At 41.6% G+C, this 21091-nt stretch overlaps 2 protein-coding genes and 1 pseudogene across 3 annotated transcripts; 1 reads left to right on the forward strand and 2 right to left on the reverse strand.

Moving 5' to 3' along the window:
- Nucleotides 1–6049: 6049 nt before the first annotated feature.
- On the reverse strand, nt 6050–6696 carry LOC134202844 (lectin subunit alpha-like). The gene is made up of 2 exons (XM_062677828.1): nt 6575–6696; nt 6050–6516 (listed from the first exon to the last, which is right to left on the reverse strand). Exons 1-2 carry the CDS (start codon nt 6677–6679, stop codon nt 6133–6135), a joined length of 489 nt encoding a protein of 162 aa, XP_062533812.1. The 5' UTR covers nt 6680–6696; the 3' UTR covers nt 6050–6132.
- Nucleotides 6697–14771: 8075 nt separating this feature from the next.
- LOC134202847 (DNA methyltransferase 1-associated protein 1-like) lies at nt 14772–16388 on the reverse strand (annotated as a pseudogene).
- A 1260-nt stretch (nt 16389–17648) lies between these two features.
- Nucleotides 17649–19582, forward strand: LOC134202846 (nuclear receptor coactivator 5-like). Of its 2 annotated transcripts, none has more exons than XM_062677830.1 (3): nt 17649–17765; nt 17852–18382; nt 18484–19582. In XM_062677830.1, the coding sequence occupies exons 2-3, from the start codon at nt 17883–17885 to the stop codon at nt 19352–19354; spliced, it is 1371 nt and encodes a 456-aa protein (XP_062533814.1). In that variant the 5' UTR covers nt 17649–17765; nt 17852–17882; the 3' UTR covers nt 19355–19582. The 2 variants fall into 2 exon arrangements, with proteins under 2 accessions (XP_062533814.1, XP_062533815.1); XM_062677831.1 differs by having other exon boundaries at nt 17747–17765; nt 17835–18382.
- The last annotated feature ends 1509 nt before the right edge of the window (nt 19583–21091 follow it).

A 21091-nucleotide genomic window follows, 5' to 3' on the forward strand; every position in this document is an offset into this window, starting at 1 on the left:
ATACCTTTTCTCCATCGGTAATGTGTAGGGATGTGCTCCACATCCCCATAGCGTGCTGCATTAGCCTGATGACGTTACCGTCTATCTTATACAACTGCAGTACCTTAAGAAGGTACTAGTGAGGTACTGAGTCGTATGCCTTTTTATAGTCGATAAACGCCATGCTCAGGTTTCTTTGCTTGTGGGTGGCCTGCCCAACAACGACTACATCAATGGTGACCTGATCCTTGCAGCCTCGTGTGTTGCGTCGACAACCTTTTTGTTCCTCGGTCATCAGGTTGTTGACGTCGCAATGGTTCTGCACCCCCCTCGCTATTACCGATGACAGCCCTTTGTACAGCCTCGAAAGGCACGTTATTGGTCTGTACTTGGCTGGGTTCAATGTGTTCCGATCCTTCGGCAGAAGATAAGTGACACCCTGGTGATGAATTCCGGTAGCTACCCGGGGTTATCTAGTATCGTGTTGAAGCATTCCGCCATCCGCCCGTGGACCGTTGTGAGTTTTTTATACCAGAAATTATGCACAAAATCGGGTCCTGGTGCAGCCTAATTCCTGGTATACCGGGTAGCCTAACGTATGCCTTGGGCGGTCACGTTGATAGCGGTCATGTCTCCAATTCCACCACAATATCGCTCTTCTTCTGCCATCCACACCCCATCGCCGTTGTGTATGACGGGGTTCTCCCATAGATTGGACCAAAACTGCGTGACTTCTCCAATCTCCGGAAGGCCCTCGTCAAAGTCGGCTTTGTCGTTTCGGATGTGGTTGTAGAACTCCCTTTCGTTGATGTTGAACATTCGATTTTGCTCCTTCCTCTTCGAACATTCTCCATAACGTCGCAGTAGTTTAGCAAAAGCACTCAACCGCTGCGCATATGGGTGTCGAGGATCTCAGTTATTTCCGCCTCGGTGAGATCACGGAGTTCTCTGGGTTTCACAATTTCAGCAACATTCCGAACTAGTCTTGTTGATCGATTCTCCTGCTTTTACTGTGTTAATCGACCAACCTTTGACCGCAGTGTGGCGATGCAGGTCTCCAGACGTCGCATCCACGCGGGTTTTCGTGCTTTGGGGCGTGCGCGTCCATCACTCTCACCTTTCTACCGAATCCTGATTATGGAATTGATGTTTCAACCCACGTACGGACGATTGTGTCCACTGGGTGGTCCTCTGAGAGATCCGGAACATCCGTAAAAATGGTCATTCGTAAATTACATCGTAAAGCGACGGGATTTTTTGGACCCATTTTCTGCCGAACTCTGAGTATGGAATTGATGCTTTGACCCACATACGAATCATTGTGTCCATCCGGAACATCCGTAGAAATGGTAAATTAGTAAATTTCATCGCGACGCGTCAGGTTTTTATTTTAAACCATTAGTTGCCGTAAAATGATCAATTCGCAAACTGAAGCGACGTCATTTTTATAAAACCAATTTTTGCCGAACCAATGGCTCAAAGCATCAATTCCATACTTAGGGTTCGGCAGAAAATGGTTCTAAAAAATCCCACCGCTTCAAAAGGAAAATATCGAATTGACCATTTTTACGGATGTTCCGGATCCTCGAGGGGATACCCCAGTGGACACAATGGTTCGTATGCGCGTCAAAGCATCGATTTCATGCTCAGGGTTCAGTAGAAAGTTTAAAGTTTAGTTTTAGAGTTCACAAAATATCCCGTCGCATTACGTTGGAATATTCGAATTGACCATTTTTAAGGATGTTCCGGATGTTCCAAAGGACCAACCAGTCAACACAATGGTCTGCATGTGGGTTAAAGCATCGATTCAATGCTCAGGGTTCGGCAGAAAATGGTTCTAAAAAAATCCCGTCGATTTACGATGGAATATTCGAATTGACCATTTTTACGGATGTTCCGGATCTTCCAGGGGACTACCCAGTGGACACAATGGTCCGTATGTGGGTCAAAGCATCGATTCCATGCTCACGGTTTGGCAGAAAATGGTTCTAAAAAAATCCCGTCGATTTACGATGAAATATTCGAATTGACCATTTTTACGAATGTTCCGGATCCTCCAAGGGACACTTCAGTAGACACAATGGTCCGTATGTGGGTCAAAACATCAATTCCATACTCAGGGTTTGGCAGAAAATGGTTCTAAAAAAATCCCGTCGATTTACGATGGAATATTCGAATTGACCATTTTTACGGATATTCCGGATCTTCCAAAGGACAACACAGTGGCCTCTGAATACACACACTTCTCTGAAACCACACTCACACACATGCGCATGCATAGACACAGCGATACACACCAACATACACACATACAAACACCCTCGCAAAAGGGCGCCGCCTACAAGAAGTTGGCGGAGGAAGTCCTAGGCAAGACGGTCAAGGTGAAGGCACTCACGACGGAAGTGAATCTAATGGTTAAAGACCTGGACGAGATCACCGAAGTCGGAGAGCTCGTCACGGCACTGCGGCGACAGTGTGAAGTGGAGACGCCCACCGCAGCCGTTCGGCTACGGAAAGGTCCGGCAGGGACGCAGGTAGCATTGGTTCGGCTATCTGCAGCGGACGCCTTCAAGGTAGTCAAGTTAGGGAGCGTCAAGGTGGGATGGTCGGTATGCCCTGTGGGCATATACGAGCAACCCGAAGTTTGCTTCAAGTGCCTGGAACCGGGGCACAATCAATGGGACTGCAAAGGCCCTGACAGAAGCAATCTCTGCCGACGCTGCGGATTGGAGGGACATAAGGCACAATGCTGCACGAACCCTCCCAATTGTTTGATTTGTTCCAGCAAAGCTGTGAACAGAAAGCACCCCATGGGGGGTTCGATGTGCCCGGCGTTTAAGCGTGCTGCAAAATCACAGTGCATGTAACGCAGCTGGCTTGCTCGGCCTCGCCCGAGTGTTTGGTGTGCACAGGTTTAGAGGAAACGGCGGAACACGTGTTGTTCGTGTGCTCACGTTTTCGCGCAATGCGTGACCACATGCTTGCCACATGTGGTCTGGACACTACCCCGGACAACCTAGTTCGGAGGATGTGTAAAGATGAAGTTGGCTGGAACGCCGTTTTATCGGCTATCGTCCAAATCGTCTCGGAGCTACACAGAAGGTGGCGCGTGGACTCGAGGAATGGCTAGTTCAGGCGCAAATAAGAGGTGGTCCAAGGGTTCGGAGTCGGCTTCATGGGTCATACCGGTGGTCATGCCCTGTGGTCGAACTCGATCCTTTTATCGAACAAGTGGCCACGTGAAGAACAACATGGTATCGTCGCTTTCGCGGCGTCGGTCATCCTTGTGGGTTCTGAGCCCGAGGACGGAAAGGGGTCCTCGTCAAGGCTGAGGCAGGCGTAGGCACCGCGTTGGCAAGTCCCTCTGTGTGCTGGCGAATAGGCCCTATCGCAGAAAGGTCAATTTGAGGTGCACGCGGCATTATCATTCTTGATACCAGTCGTGCAGAGGGAAGCAGGCGCGAAGTCGACCCTTCCCACCTTCCGAGGACATAGGGCGTGGTAAGGCCACCTGGAAAGCCGGCAACGCGCTGGTGTTAGTGTTCTTCTAAAAAAGCGAGTTACGATGTTCGGTGCTGCAAGGACACGCAGCTAACCTCGAGGGTGCGTTGTGCAGTGGCCCCCCTTTGAAGTATTTCTTTCTGGTTGTACCGAAGGGACTATGGGCTTGGCGGCAATGGAAACGGTTTAGCGGGTCGGGAATGTAGTCCTGCCTCCCTCGTTTGCTATTGGAGGTGATCCCTAACCCCGCACTTCCTGGACAACCAACCCAGGATGTCTGTTGAGCAGATTCCCCCTCCATTGCTTAGGGAAAAAAAAAAACGTAAATGCCCATTGTAAGGCGGTTGGGTACCCGGGTACCCCGTCACCCATCTACGGTGGGAAAAATCGTCACTCACATAAGGGTTAAAAATATAGCTGATCGGATTGTTAATGGCTTCATGTGAGATTTCAAACGTCACAGGAAGGTGATCAGAGTCAAAGTCAGCATGAGTTACCAATTGGCCACACAGCAGACTTGAATCCGTTGGAACTAAATCAATAATAGAACAAAACCTGCCAAAGCCGTCAGTCCCCCTACATGTTACATTGAATAAATTTTTCAGGAGACGCATTTTCCCAAAAACATCGAATAATAAATTCATATTTGCAATGTTTTGCAACTAAACTGTACTTACGTGTTATGACTGATGTGCCTGAAGATAGTTGTGAAAAATAAGCCAAGTTTATGACAAATTTCAAGTTTATTGGAACAAATTGCACATGTACCACTATTAATAAGAACAAAAGGAAAGAGAAACCGAAAAACGTTGACATTTAAAGTGGTACATGTACATTAGACCTCTTCATGTTTTCAAAAAGTATCAAAAAGTCAAGCGGTCAGCCCAGAATCACAATTCTTATGCTAAAATAAGTCTCCTGTCAAATTTTCAGCTAAATCGGATAAAATTTCGAGGTGGCTCAAGTCGATTTAGTGTTTTTGGGCTATTTTCAATTTTGGAAAAAATCTAATAAGAGATATAAACGTCGAAAACTATCGCAACAACCTCTATACTGAAGCTTTTGGAAGTCTTGTGAACATTGGGATTCGTTCCGTTCACGTTTTGTCTATGTTAAAGTGATTTTCAAGCTATTAAGTGCATAAAAATACTGTTTCCCCCAAACGTCGTTGTTCTACAAAATTCTTGAATTTATGACAAATGATTGCTAATTTATTATATTATTATTCCTCTTTTTTCCCTGGAAATTTGAGTTATATAATTGCCTATGTGTGATTTACCGTTAAATTCTTAAAAATCAGAAGCTGAACATTTGTCATAAATTTGCACGCTGAGATTTCTTCAAACAAGTTGTTCAAACAAAGAAGCTTCGATTTCACTTGTTACTACGATGCACTCGATGTTATGAGCATGCGGACATATGGTGAAATTAACAAAATTTGGAAGCCGTTTAAGAAAACCTGACGTGCAAATTTACAACAAATGTTCAGCTTCTGATTTTTAAGAATTTAACGGTAAATCGCACATTGGCAATTATATTACTTAAATTTCCAGGGAAAAAAGAGGAATAATAATATAATAAATTAGCAATCATTTGTCATAAATTCAAGAATTTTGTAGAACAACGACGTTTGGGGGAAACAGTATTTTTATGCACTTATAGCTTCAAAATCACTTCAACATGGACAAAACGTGAACGGAACGAATCGCAATGTTCACAAGACTTGTAGAGCACACCAAAAGCTTCCGTATAGAGGTTGTTGCGATAGTTTTCGACGATTATATGTCTTATTAGATTTTTTCCAAAATTAAAAATAGCCCAAAAACACTAAATCGACTTGAGCCACCTCGAAATTTTATCCGATTTAGCTGAAAATTTGACAGGAGACTTATTTTAGCATAAGAATTGTGATTCTGGGCTGACCGGTTGACTTTTTGATACTTTTTGAAAACATGAAGAGGTCTAATGTACATTTTTAAAATCATTCTAAACGGCGGTAAACTATCTTGAAATTCAAAATAGGATAAAACTCTGTTGTGAAAACAGTCATGTTGCCGAATTTTCTTTTAAATAAGCTGGTTTCAGTGGGTGGAACTGTACATGTACCACTTTTTCTGGCAACGAAATGGCTATTGTGATATATACCAGAAAATAAAATTTGCATATCTCTAGATTTTGTTCCCAAAAATCACTTTTTCGTTATTCCCTTATTAGATCTTTGCAAATAGAAACCGTTGGTGTAAAAAACTCAAAAATGACAAAAATGGTTAATGTACCACTTTCGCTGGCACCGGTTCAATTGTAGAAGGATTTCGACTGGAAGAAAAACAAGTTGGTCCATTGGGATATTGAATAGTATAATATCCCGCAGAACAATCTTCAAATAAAATGTTACCATTGGAATTGCTTTGAGCATTATTCCATGAACGGTGTTTGGCATTCAAGTCACCAATTATTATGTGGGGGCCCCAAAAGTGCAAAGGCCCGGAGTATTATTTAATTTCTAGCATGTTGGTGTGGCTCGTATTGTATTCAAAGTAAACCCTACGGATGCACCACATTCATTTCTTCAAACTCGTTTTGTTTACATCATGCTACTTACTTTATTGAATGCATGTATATAATTTATCAATATTCCCATTATTAAAAGTTTCAAAAAACACTAATATTGTGAATCCACTCAACATTTTCGCACACAAAATAGTGTAGCCCCTCGCAATTGCCATCGTTGGCCACCCACCGCCATCCGAGCGATAAAACGTTCACTATCGAAAGGCAATCCTCCTGATTCTTCCAGTTATCCGGCTGACCTGGTTGCCAGTGAGCGTACGCCAAACGAACCCCAGTCGCGTGCCAATAGAAATCGCCCTCCTCAGCGAGATCGCTCCCACCGATCCAAACGATCGTGTCGTTCGCATTGTAAATCGGCGATGCCTTTACCGTATCCACAATCCGGTCGTGGTCCTCCTTTGAGTTGGTGATGGCAAGTTGCATCCCCAGGGAGAAGCAAAACTCGGTGGCTTTGAACCAATTTGCCTGGTTCAGAATAAAAATCAAATGGAATTCTTTCGAGAAATACTGATAAAGTACTTACTTTGAATACTGGAATCATGAAACGGCTCGGCGACCTGCATTTTATTTGTTGAGCCATGCTCAGAACTCCTACTGTAGCTACCAAAACTAGAACCGTCCGCTGCATCGTTGCACAGTCAACTGTCTTAGTATACACCCTTGTATCTACCGACAATCGTGAAATGGGGCGTATTTCGAAGTGCAATGCAAACTTTTGTCTAATTCGATCGGGAATCAGTTCGCAATCATTTTCTTCCTCAATGGCTCTACATTCCAACTGGAATTTGGCCTGCTTTTAAGAACACAGTTGGAAGAGTACCACGATGGCAGTCAATATGACACCGGACCATCCGCGGGTCAACTCCATACCTCCCGCACTCCTCTCCCACCAACATTCGAATGTACCGAACAACATCAAACAAAAGTTTAATATTCAAATTACTAACCTGTTCACAGCATATTTATTTACTTGCCGTGATTATGAACATGTTTCTTCAAAGAGTCCTATGTATTTCGGCTCGAATTATATCATAAATCTTTGGGGCCCTCCTTAGCCGTGCGGTAAGATGCGCGGCTACAAAGCAAGACCATGCTGAGGGTGGCTGGGTTCGATTCCCGGTGCCGGTCTAGACAATTTTCGGATTGGAAATTGTCTCGACTTCCCTGGGCATAAAAGTATCATCGTGTTAGCCTCATGATATACGAATGCAGAAATGGTAACTTGGCTTAGAAACCTCGCAGTTAATAACTGTGGAAGTGCTTAATGAACACTGAGCTGCGAGGCGGCAATGTCCCAGTGGGGGATGTAATGCCAACGAAGAAGAAGTATATCATAAATCAGCAGATTCGTGCCAATTTAATGAAGATTATAAAAACATTGCTGTTAATAAGTAGTTTAAGTCGTTAAAACATGGGAGAATAGTCCACTCTCAAGCCTCAGATGTTATATAATCTTTGGTTAAACATTTTGGACCACTCAAGGCTTAGGCCACTTAGGCTTCAAAAAAGTTCTAGAAAAATTAATCAAATAACAACACTAAGCACACGCAAACAAAGATACGAGGATTTTGGATCGTGAATGATTATTCTCGGCTTCGGTACTACTCAAAGTGACACAAGTTTGCTTCCTTGCGCCCCAACTTATTGATCCTCCGGCAAAACGAAATATGAAACCTGAGGTATTGCATTTTGAGTTAATGTAGAATTCTCTTGGCTTCCAGAAAAGACACGCTGACCGCTGTATCCGGACGTGTGTTAACGGCTACATATAACAATCCTCTGATTAGACTAGCATACTGTTTGTTGTTTGGCAAATTCTCGGGAACTTTTTCAAATCGGCGTATGTAACATTTTGATCAAGCTGAGAAAATGAGCTTCGAAGTTTTCAGATATTATTTTTATTCCTATTTAGAAACTAATCATTTTATTTGCAATTGAATACACCTCAACGATACATTATGAAAAGGTTCATCGTCACTGACCCTGAAATCTGCACTGCGTGTGAACATTTCAGTTATTTTGATAAAAATATATGTTACAACGTTCTGCAACAGATAAATCACATACGTCGTTTTGATACGTCAGCATGACCGAGGTCATGCTACTTTCGTCGAAATGTTACGCTGCTCCGTACGCTGCATTGTTGATACGTCGAAATGTTGCGTCAAGTTGAAACGTTTCACGCACATGCGACAAAAAAATTGCAACACTTACAACACGACGTAACAACATTTGCTGCAGAAAAACAACGTAAAATGATTTTCTTAACGAAAATCAGAATATTCAAGCAACATGCTTAATTTTGAAATCGGTGATGAAAAAGTACAAGCAGACGCACGTTTTAAACTATTTAGTTGTTCGAAAAAACTTTTTAAAGTACATTTTCTGCTAAGCGGTGTATGTGCAATATTTTCAACAATGATGTTACACCGTTTTGTAAAAAATTTATTTACATTTTTAAAAACACATTTTCATGTAGCTTTGAAGATATACACATTTTTAGATGAATTTTGATGCATATGCTGTTGAAAACGGGTTTGTTTACAATTTGCGACATACGCCGTTTTGAAAAAGTACCCGAGAATTGTCTTTATTCTCCTCCTTTGTTTGGATGTTGCCGGGACTCAGAGGAATTTTGGACGGTTTGGCATCTTGCATTCCAAATGTATGCTTTCTGCTTAAAAGATACTCCATGGCTGTTTCTCTGTATCTCGATGCTCAAGAACTGCTTTATATCACCTAAAGACGTTATTTCGAAATGATTGCTCAAATTTTGAATGATATCTTCATATTCTTCATCTATCTCACATGCCACCACAAGATCATCTACGTATACGACCAAGTAAGTAGACTTCTTGTCATTCTTTCGGACATACAAGCATGAATCATTATTTGATTGCACGAATCTCATCTGCTTGATCACTTTATCAAAGACCGTACAAACTCCGGCGTAGATGACACACAAGATTACTGTCCGTGACGTTGGATCCCGGCGGTGATCGCATGTAAATATCTTCTTCCAGTATTCCGTGCAAATATGCAGTCTTAACATCAGCATGCTTGATAACCAAATTTTTTACTTGCTACCGAGCGACAGCAATACTCGAAACGTCATCTGCTTCACTACGGGGCCAAACACTTCATCATAATCGGTTCCATATTTTTGCGTGAACCCTTGCGCTACTAAGCGGGCTTTGTAGCGTACAACGTTGTCATGCTCATATTCTTTACTTTTGAAAATCCATTTTGATCCTATTGCTTTGCGTCCAGTTAGAAGTGGCATCAAGTCCCAGGTACAATTTTTGTTAAGCGACTTCAGCTCCTCCTCAATCGCCGCTTTTCATTGAACGCTCTCTGCACCACTGATAGCTTCGTCATTGCTTCTTGGCTCAGAAACGTGCTTCTGCTTTTTCGCCATGTTGGTTGTTTCTGTAAATCTGGCTGGTTTCACTCCTAGATTACTTCGTTGAGACCTTCGTACGGGTGTCACTATCTCCTCGGATGATGAAGTTAGGGTTTCTTCACCAGATTCATACTCTGATTCGCTTTTATATTTTCTTTCATCATGGACTGGTTCATTGTCACCTTCTGAACTAACGCTGGACTCGACTTCAATCACAGTGTTATGCTTCATCTGATGCTTGCTGATGTTTTCATTCTCAAGGAAACGCGCATCTCGACTGAAAACTATATCTTATCGCTTGATGGGTTGATGAAGCTTTATGGTTATCCGAATAGCCCACAAACGTCATCTTCGTGGATTTAGGTTCTAGTTTCAATCGCTTTTCTGCTGGAATATACACCTACGCCTGGCAACCAAACAAGTGTAAATGCGAAAGATCATGTTTTTGTTCATAGGTACCATAATTCATGTGGTGTCAGCTCAACAGATCTGCTAGTTGTTCTGTTCTGTAAATATGTTGCTGTATTTATTGCTTCGGCCCAATAGCGGTATTCCAAACCTGCATCTAGTAACATTCATCTTGCCATTTCTACTAGCATTCTTTTTTTCCGCTCAGAAACGCCGTTTTGTTGCGGCGTATAAGCCCAAATAAAAGATATTTTAGTTACTAGATAAAGATTGTCGCTTCGGTTACCTTTGTTCTGCTGTCCGGAACATGTTGGGTATTAAGCTGTCAAATCGTATGGATTTTCCTTCTTTGACATTTAGCTCCCCTATCCTCGCCAGCAAAAGATGTTCCGGACAGCGACGTCAGCGACAATCTTTATCTGGCAACTAAAATATCTTTTCCCCAAATGGCCGGAGCGAATTGTTATGACAGCGGCTCTCCGTGGGTGCGTGTGCACGCCACGGACGTCTGACCAGAAGAGGCCGAGTCATGGCTTGCTGCGCACTGATCGAAACGTTGAGGTGTTAAGGTCACTCCTGACAGAATCCAAGTTTCAAAGTGCTCGCGTTTTCGGGGGCACACTACTCGATACTGGAAGCAACACACAACTGTCATTTTTATTTTTTCACGCATGCTGCCACGCAGCAAAGCTGAATCTTTAAAAATGACAGTTGTCCGCGCCTCCGTATCGAGTGGTGTGCCCCCGAAAACGCGAGCACTTTGAAACTTTGATTCTGTCAGGAGTGACCTTAATGTATAATCACGCGCTGATGGTAATATACTTAAACCCCACATTTCCATTCTTCTCTCATTAAAAAAAGGCAAAAAAAATCCTCTAGCATAGAACGTATTAATTTTTTTAAAGTTATTTGCGCGAGACGAAGATGAACATATTGCTTTGAGAAACCGATGATTTCCTTTGAAAAGTGAACTCCAAAATAAACTATTTGATCATCGCGGTTTTCAATCGCAGAACAACAAAATGCAAGTCAATAGGTTGGATCATTTAAATGTTAAACTAAATTGCTAATTTATCTCACAAAAACATTTTATATTGTAGCAATAATCTAAATATCTTATACCGTCCATTAAATCCAACTATCAGCTTCATATATAGTAATACCAGCAAGCTGACCTTCAACATATCGATGTTGAACTTCCTAGCAACCGCTTAGAACATGTGTTTCCAAACTGTGGGCCGCGACTCTCAGGGAGCACATTGGCTAATCAATGATGGGTTTCAAAAGACGAATCTTGATTCATTCTTTTGTCCCTATTTTGTCCCACAAATCTATCACAGCCATTAGATTTGGTTCTATGTAGTGAATGAAGAACAATAAATTTTTAAATTTTGTCAAATACAATGAAATCCAAACAATACAACTCCAATCCAAATTAAATCCAATTCCAATAAAAATCCAAGCCAGTTTCAATCCAATTCCAATCAACATCCAATCTAAATCCAGTCTAAATCCAACCCAAATCCAATCCAAATCCATTCCACTTTTAATCCAAATCCGTTCCACGTCCATTCCAAATCCACTCCAATCAAAACCAAATCCAAATCCGATCCAACCAATCTAAATCTGTTCCAAATGCAATTTCAATCAACATCTAAATTAAATCCATTCCACATCCATTCAAAATCCAATCCAACCAAAATCTAATCCAAATCCAATCCATATTCAATTCAAATCCAACCAAAATCTAATCCAAATCCTATCTAATGATGGGATATCAAGCAATTCATAATGATTTGTTCAATCTAACGAGAACTTATTTTTATCCAAATTCAAGCCAATGTGGGAGGGCCGCAAGCAATATGCGAATCTGCTAGGTGGATCGCATGTACAAGTAGTTTGGGAACATCTGGCCTAGGATATGATATTTATCTAAAACTAGTCGACCCGGCAGACGTTGTCCTGCGTAGTAGGCGAAAATGCCCATGTGAAATTTTCATACGACTCCTAATTTTAGTTTTTCACGATTTGCACAACCTTACTCGGAATTTTCACTCGAGAAAGTATCATATAAACCCGTCGGAAACGAAAACGAATGTGTCTGCTAAAGGAATGAAGAAAATCCATCCTGCCGTTTTCGAGTTATGCGGATACGAACACAGACCATTTCATTTTTATTATATGACTAGTCGACCCGGCAGACGTTGTCCTGCATAGTAGGCGAAAATGCGCGTTGCAAACTACCCATGAGAATTTCCCATTCGAATCGTTATTTTAGTTTTTCACAATTAACTCAACTTTATTAATGATTTTCACTTGAGGAAATATCATATAAACCCGTCGGAAACTATAACGAACGTAACTGCTGAAGGAATGAAGAAAATCCATCCAGCCGTTTTCGTGTTATGCGGATACGAACACAGACCATTTCATTTATATATATAAGATTTCGCAAAGATATCATACTTGAATGAGATAACGTAAGTATATACCTAAATTTTAGACTTATGTTAACCAGTACTTTTTAGCCAATAACTCCAAACTTATGACTGTGAATGCTGGCAACGTTTTTGTGCTTCGTGAATATTGGATATCTCATCCAACGGGTAATTCCGCAACGCCTACTAAGTCAGTAAATTCCAAAATAAACTTATAATATATTAGGCCTTCCAAACAACTTTGTAGCATACGATAGATCTCCATATCTCTTAGATTTCGATAGAACTAGCTTAACTGGCAGTCTCTTGTACACTTAGCGACTAGTTGTGCATTTCAAACTAAATTTATTTTAACCAAAATAAGTGTTTCCATGACCCACTATGGGATTTTCTAGATTGTCACCTTTTTTTTCGGCAGTCTCCCAGACACGCCTTGTGGTATTGCAAACCACAAACCAGCGGTCTCCCATGCTTTGTGATTTTTCTAACTACAATCCATTTTCCAGCGGTTTTCCAGACGCGCTTTGTGGTTTTCAAACCACAAACCATTTTCTAGCGGTCTTCTAGACGTGCTTTGTGATTTTCGAACCATGATCCATTTTCTAGCGGTCTTCCAGACGCGCTTTATGAGTATCAAACCACAACCCATTTTCCAGCGATCTTCCAGACGCGCTTTGTGATTTTCCAAACCACAATCCATTTTCCAGCGGTATTCCAGACGCGCTTTGTGATTTTCCAAACCACAATCCATTTTCAGCGTTCTTCCAGACGCGCTTTGAGGTATAACAAACCCATTGCCTTGTGTTTTTTTTATCATCAAATATTTTAACACATTAGCACATTAACAATTGAATTCAACTCACCTTTTGAAATCAGCGTCAGGATCCAACAAATAACCTGGCAGGATCGCCAAAATGTGTGGCCCCAAATGGCCGGAGCGAATTGTTATGGCAGCAGCTCTCCGTGGGTGCGTGTGCACGCCACGGGGTTCTGGCCAGAAGAGGCCGAGTCATGGCTTCTTCCTTTACAATTCTGGCTCTTGGCTTGAACATCGCTGGTGGTTTCGGACAAGTTTTACTCTTCCCATGCTTCTTCTGATTCAGCAAGCGACAAACTCGTTTCGTGTGTCCAGGCTTCAGGCAGTGACGGCAGACAATTACTTTGGATACTGCTTCGGTAGGATTTTTTCAGTTCTTCCTAGTTTCACAGTTCGCTTTAATGATTCATCCAATAGTTTTTGCTTGATAAGGTCCCTTGGTCATTCTTGTTCTGGACGGCTCTCTAAAGAGGTAGTTAGAGTTTCAAACGACGATGGTAGACTTCGCAAAACAAGTACAACAGTCAGGGTTGCACCGAGTTCCAATCTTGCATTTGCCAAACGTTGGAACATATCCTCCATTTCATGTAGATGGCTTTCCATATCATCTCCATCAGTGTACGTAAGATTACAGATCTTCTTCAATACCGATACTTCGGTTGTCAATGATGTCTTCTGATGAAAAAACAATTATTTATTAGCTATACATAGTAACAGTTTGGTAATCATGGCATGCTTGTGGATCCTGTATCGTCGCTGACTCCTACAATAATAACACATAACAAATATGCATCATTGCTTTGAAATGTGGTTCTTCTTCGATTTTAGAACACTAGCGAACCTATTGGTGGAAGTCAAGCTTTACTGAACAACGAGCATGAGACAGAACAACAGCGCATGCTTTGCTGTCGTTTTCTTTCACCTTGGGTGAACGGGCCTTCCCGTTCGTCGGTTGTTAGTACTGTTGATACACAGTGCGTTGATTTTGAAAACGGTAATTTGTTCTATGTTGTCTATCTGTTTTGTGATAATAATCTACGATTTTCGCAACATTCATGTGAACCACTGTCAACAATATTGACAACAAAGACTAACTTCTAGGCACAATTCGGCTTCCCGTATATTTAGAATTACAATATAATCTATTTTGTCAGGTCAATAGATGATCTACCAAATGTCGTGAATACGATAACTAAAATTTATTCAATCAATTTCAATTTCGCGACAACATTTGAAGGAACCGCGATTTTCGCGACTGGAAGAGCAAATCCGCGAAACTCGGGAAAATCGCGGCTGTTGTAACGACCCTGCATTACACTAAAAGCTACAAATAATTATCTTATCCCAAATCAGCTGAAAAGGAGCTTGTGCGGTTTTGCTGAGCCGACCTGATGTGTGAGTAAAAAAACATAAAATAGAAGACAATCGACCCTCGCGTCATAACTGGATAAAGGTTACTCCAAAACACGAATCGTTTAGAAGTTTTTCAATAAAAGCTTGTTACTTTTAGTGTTGTTTCAACACTTCGGTTCAATAATAATCAATAATAGAACAAATGAATAAAAGTGATCTTAAATTAGAAGGCAAGGTAAGGCAAGGAACAATAACAGTGATGAAGATATGTGGATTTCTTCCAATTCTTAACTGTAACAAATTTGCTCCACAGTGACACAAACACACAGTCATGTTTTTGAATCCTACAAACAACTTGCAAGCTTTACCTTAAACTAATGCGGAGACGTCCAACTCACTCAGCCCGGAGACATCTTCCGCCGGTGGATTAACCAGTGCAGCTGGAATGTTCAGCGTTTTGCCCGGGCACAATGCCTCGTACTGGTGCTTCAAGCTGTTTAGCTCGAAGTTAAACGTCGCAAGTGCCGTTCGCAGCTCGCACAGCAGAACCATATCGGAGCGAAGCTCATTAAAGGCGACGCATATTTCCTCGATCGGCGGTGGGTTCGGATCCACCTTGAACTCCTGCAGTGCCTGTTCCAGTGCTTTGGCCTTTTTCTGTCCAACGTTGGCCGGAAGCTTCATCTTTTGCGAGCGCAACGAAACGCCAGTTCCGCGTAAATCGGTAAACTTGATGCCAGCAGATTCCACTGCATTGACCACCGAATCAACCTTTGATGGACGTGGTTGCTGTTGGATTTTCTTCTTGAGCTTTTTGTCGTGCTTTTTATGCGCACTGGTGGAATGCTGTTGCTGTAGCTCTGCCTGCTGCTGGTCCGCTTGCGAAATTAACTTCTGCAAGTCCTGAGTCTTACGCTCGCGTTCCTTCTTCCGAGCTTCGATTTTCTTCAATTCATTCAGGAGCATCTGCTCTTCCTCAATCTGCTTCGGACTACGATCAAACAACTTTTTGAGTTGTTCCTTCCGTCTGCGCTCATGATCAGCATCAAATGTGTAAATCTTTTTTTCCGGTGTTCCTCGTACCTTGTTCAAAATACCAACCACCTCATAATATCTCTCCTTCAAATCTTCCACAGTTTTGCTGCCGTAGTTTGCTATATCCCAGCGATCCGTCATGATAATGAACCGAACATCGAATCTCTTCGCTAGATCAAATAAATGATCCGTTTGAGGCTTTGACCACTTTGTTGGATTCGTTTTCAGATGGGTATTGTACTCAGTCATATTGTAAGTGGGTATCTCCAACTGCTTATTAAACTTAGCGAAGGGATACTCCTTCGGTTCATCCGAGCAACGTTTCCAGTGATGGAACACTGCAGCGTCCGATCGGGCTGGATTGGAAAACGGTGCCCACTCCCAGCGGCGCACTTTTTCATGCCCAGCCGAGCTTTGGCTTGCTTGTAACCGGTTCCGGTATCCGTTGGAAGAAGCGGCGGTGCATCTTTGTTGTCGTTGTACAACAGAGCAAACACCTCCCGGTGCATGCCCTCCGGACGTTTAACAGCTAATTTTCTAAGAAATAACGCAAATTATTTATTTGAATATTCTACACGAACAATCCGAAAACTCACTTTTCATAGATCTTCTTGTTTTTGGCCAGCACTGATTCCTTGGTCAGCTCCGGGGTGGCCGGGCGTTCCAGATCGAGAATGTCTCTAACATCGGCCATTATGTTGGAGTTATCACAACTTATATATTTATTTCACTGTTTCCTTGTCCTCCTTAAACAATGTGAAAACTCACGGAATATGGTATTTAGTAAATTACAATACATACAGTTTAGTAAGTAGACTAAACTAATTTCGGATCAGAAAATTGGATAAAAATGAAAATGATGCTTCTTCATCAGCGCTAGAATTTTGACAGAATAATTTATTGATAAACATTAGCAAACGCATCGATAAAGAAGCTACAATGTGCCGGCAAAGTACTCTTTAATGGGTAAAAAAGTATCCATTATGAAGATAAATAGTTCAATATGAAGATAAATAAATGAAATAAATAAATAAATAAATAAATGAAGATAAATAATTCAATCAATCATCTCGGCACAGTTCGGCACAAAATAAGGCACAATGGGCACAATTAACCATTCGGAAAGTGTGCCGAGTGGTTTACCCCTTGAGTTCAACTCATTAAAAGAGTATACAGCGTTTACTCATTAATGGGTAAACGGCCTGTACGTCAAAATCAACGGTAAATTTTACTCTTTATCGGAAATTTTTAATTTGGGAAAGGAGTAAATAATACCCATTTTAGCATTACGGCGGAGGAAAATTTGGATTCTTGATTTTCTTTGAATTTGTATACAAATATATGTAATAAAAACAACTATTCTCGTGATTTAGCACATTTCAATGTATTTATATCGGTAAAATAAAATATAAAGCAAACATCTAGATATTTCCGATGCAGTTTTCTACATTAAAGTGGAGCGTGATGCAAGGTGGAGTCACCCATGTTTCGTTTGAAGTATGCCGCTCAGGCTCAGATCCATGAGTTGTGGTTTCTGCTCCCTGTAAATACGCGGAGCATCTGAAGTTTGGTTTAAGGTGAGCTGCACAGAACCAGATCCTTAAGTGGTCGTCTGCCAAAATCTCCGCTCCTCATACGAGGAGTAACTGATGTTTGGTTTGAGGCAAGGAACCCAGACCCAGCTCTATTAGTGGCCGTCCGCCAAGGTCTCTGCTCCCTGCAAATACGTCCGAATAGCGTGGTGGTGTAATTCGCTGGAAGCGTTGCGATATTTACCCAGTGTTTACATATCCAAGCGATAAATAAGTAACATCCTGTAAATAGCAAGAAAAAAACAACTGTATTAAATATATACTTTCTTATTAATATTACTGATGACTTACCTTTTTCGAACCCCGAACTTGGCAAAATAACGCCAGCTATTTCCTCCGCTTCCGAAACAGAAACATGGTGAAATTACAGAAGCGCTCAATAGGTTTTTCACCCATTAATGGGTAAATGCTTGGAGCATGAAAGTGGGGATAATTCACGCATTATTAAAAATTTCAAAATACTCATTATTTTGACAGCTTCATATGCCATCAAAAAATGTGTATTTTTTGCACATTAATGAGTAATGCAGGTTTACAGTGCAGGCTCTTCTCTTTTTCAATCGTTTGTTTGCATCCAAGCAAACGGTTGGCTGCGTGCTTGCTTAAAATGACAACAAAATGACAGTCATAACATTTGAAAGGCATCAAAAAAGCCAAAAATTCAAGCGGTAGGTATCGGTTTTTGATACTTTTTCATATTTTCAACTACAAAATCACAAAATTGAAGGGTTGATAAGTGTTTTTGTGTTATTAGTAATTCAGTGTCTCGGGAATAATATCTAACAATGGCCCTTCCCGTTATGGAACCGGTAAACTCTCGAGTCTACATTGGAGGGCTTGGTGAACAGGCGACCCTCCAAGACATGGACGAGTTGTTCAAGGAATATGAACCCTACGAGGATTTAAATTTACTACGCGGGTATGGATTTGTACAATTTCCTACGGAGGAAGGCGCCCGTAAGGCAATCGAGGGCCTCAACGGATTGATGCACAAAGGGCGGAAACTCACGGTGAAGATTGCGAACGATAATCGCGGAAAGAAGGGTTTACTTCCTAGATCCGGGCCGCCAGGAAGCCAAGGCAGTGCCCCGATTAGAGACCGCTCGCCCATCGACGGAAACCGATATGCTGACGGATATCCTCAGAGAAGTATCTACAGCAATTTGTACCCCCGCATGGACATGGGGGGCTATGCCGAGCCGATGATGAGCGGAATGCAGGGTCAACCTTCGAATCAACCGGAGAGTAACGATTGTGAGATTATTGTCGTTTCCAGGGATTTGACGTGAGTAGCTCGAACGAAATTACTTTTATTTTTAAGTTTCCGATCAAAACTAAGAATCTTTTGAGTACTGTTTTAAACGTTATTTTATTAAATAATTCCAGGACATATGCAGAGAATATTGAAGCTAGATTGAAACGAAACGGCTTGTCTGTTGATTTGCTTTTCCCAAACGACGACGTGCCCATTGGAAAAGTTCTTTCAAATATTGCCTCTCGAGGAAGCTATTACGCTATCCTCATCACACCCGAGAACCAAGAACGTAACAGCATTACAGTGAACGTGTTATACGGAGTCCCGGCCGAACATCGGAATATGCCGTCCGATGATGCGTTGAATTTCATTTGCAAGGACTTCCAAGACAAAGTACGCACGGAACAGGAAAAGGCGGCAAAATATCGAGCATCAATGAGCGCCGGTCCGGGTAACTCTCACATGATGTACAATACCCACTCGCTGCAAGACAAGCATCCAGACGCAATCCAGAATATGCTCAACCTGCTTGCCAACAACCGGCAACTGACGGTACTCCAGTATGAGCGGTTGATCAAATATTTAACGGAGCGAAAAGAATTGCAAATCAAGTACGAATTGGGTGAGGACACGGATTCCGTCTCGGCCAGTAGTCTTCTTTCGGGAAAATCTAAAGCAGAAAGCGAGAAGGAACTGCAGAAAAAAATCATGGACATTTTGAACAAGCCTTCAATTGTTCCGCCGAAAAATAAGATTTTACCAGAGCCGGAAAAGGAAACACGATCCGGTGGGTTTTCGTCATTCGGAAACATGACCATCGCGGCTGCTGCTGCATCCGCCAGTTCGGCTACCTCCAAAGTAGCTACGACAGCTGGTGGTGGAAGCAGTAATAACAGTGCCCCGCTCAGCAACGCCGCACCCAAGCTTTTGCACGATCCCAAAGTTCAGAAGGCGCTGGACTCGCTTCTGCTGTCCGGCCTGGGAGGGGGACTCAAATTCTAGAAATGAATGACAGGACTTGGAATGTAAAGTGAGTATTTTTCTTTCTCAAATGTGGAGTTCTTATCAGTCCTGATTACACAAAATTAGTACATTTTTGACTCAATCGTTCTGAGCAGAGATGATGCCCCTGATTGTGCACTGTTAGAATTAGTACAGTTTGATGTATGAATCGTAATGAATCAAGATAATGGAAGAATAAATGAACAAGTATTGAAAGAGACTAAAACATGGTGTAGAACTATTATTCAAAAGAACCATTCCTGTTACATTGATAGAACATTCAAAACTTATTAATCTTTTGGTAATGCTTCAATAGCTTGCTCTTTACCGCTGTATTCGATGGATTTGCAGATTGCTAGATCTCTTTTTGATGCCTTGTGCAGCTGGATTATGGTTCCGGAAACTGTCATCTACGGATCTGAACATTCATGAGACAAGCATACTTCTAGAATCAACCAGATTACATCTCGCAACATCTGATACGAGGACAACAACGGAGTACGTACTCGGAGCTTCATCATCCCTAGACACACATCGTCAAGTTGCAAAAGCATGCTGGAATAGCTTGCCGCTGGAAACGAAAAAGAAACCAACGCTAACCTCATTAAAGCCAGTGTTGAGAAACTCACTCATATGGTTAAAAAATCCTCACTTATTACTCATTTTTTCCGTGAGTACTCACGCGCACTGGCGGGCGGAGACAGAGGTGGGGCACCACACGATGCAATCACACCATTGCACAGTGTTTTCTAACCCAGGAATTCGTGATCGAAAATGTTTTGGCCATGAAAAGTGGATTTTAGACGCTCAGTGACTTCGGAGAAAAGTTTCAGTATGTTAAGCTCCATATTTTAGAAATTTTTTTTTTGACTAATCCCCCTAAAAGTGGGATGGAAATTCTCTTTCCTCCAATTATGAAGATACATCATTGATGTCTTTGAGAAAGTTGTAGAAAAAGTTTGTACGAAAAATTTTGCTATATAAACTTTATTTCAATCTGCTATAGAAGTCGAGATATGAGTCGTTATTTATGAACGACCACCAAAAATCAGGTTTTTCACGATGCCTTCATCAATATATTTTTTAGATTTTCCAAATGTTCTACAAAGATGTCCGTCGCGATGAAAAACATGAACCTTTCGAGGACAGTTTCTTATTATTTTCAATATTGATGAAGTTATTGACGATTTTCGGTTCAAAAATGAGCATTTTGACATTAACTGCATACATGTAGGGGCAAAATGGGGCAGAATTTTATTTAGGTAATGGAAAGTATAACTCATGCACTAATGGTTGCATTGCAACATATATGTGACATAGTTTGACATAAATGCCGTATGAACATCTTTTTTTCTTCTTCTTGTTATCTATAAAAATGAATTGGTATGTATTGTGCATAACTAAGAAACGGCTGGATAGATTTTCTTCATTTCTTTAGCAAATTTGTTTATCAACATGTCCGACAGATTTACAGAATATTTTCTCATGTGAAAATCTCGACTAAAATTGGAAAAATATGAAAAATTGAAAATAAAATTTGTATGTAAATTTTAGAAAAGGGATCACAACACACATTCTTGCCTACTGTGCAGGACAACGTCTACAGGGTCATCTTTAGTCTTTACACTTACGCCAGACCCAGGGCCGGATTTATGGGGGGCCGTGGTCACGGGCCCTCACAAATCTTTTGTACCAAAACCAATCTTTTTTGTACATTTTGGGGCCCTCACATACCGT

The sequence above is a fragment of the Armigeres subalbatus genome, unplaced genomic scaffold (genome assembly GCF_024139115.2).
Source record: "Armigeres subalbatus isolate Guangzhou_Male unplaced genomic scaffold, GZ_Asu_2 Contig1462, whole genome shotgun sequence".
NCBI lineage: Eukaryota > Metazoa > Arthropoda > Insecta > Diptera > Culicidae > Armigeres > Armigeres subalbatus.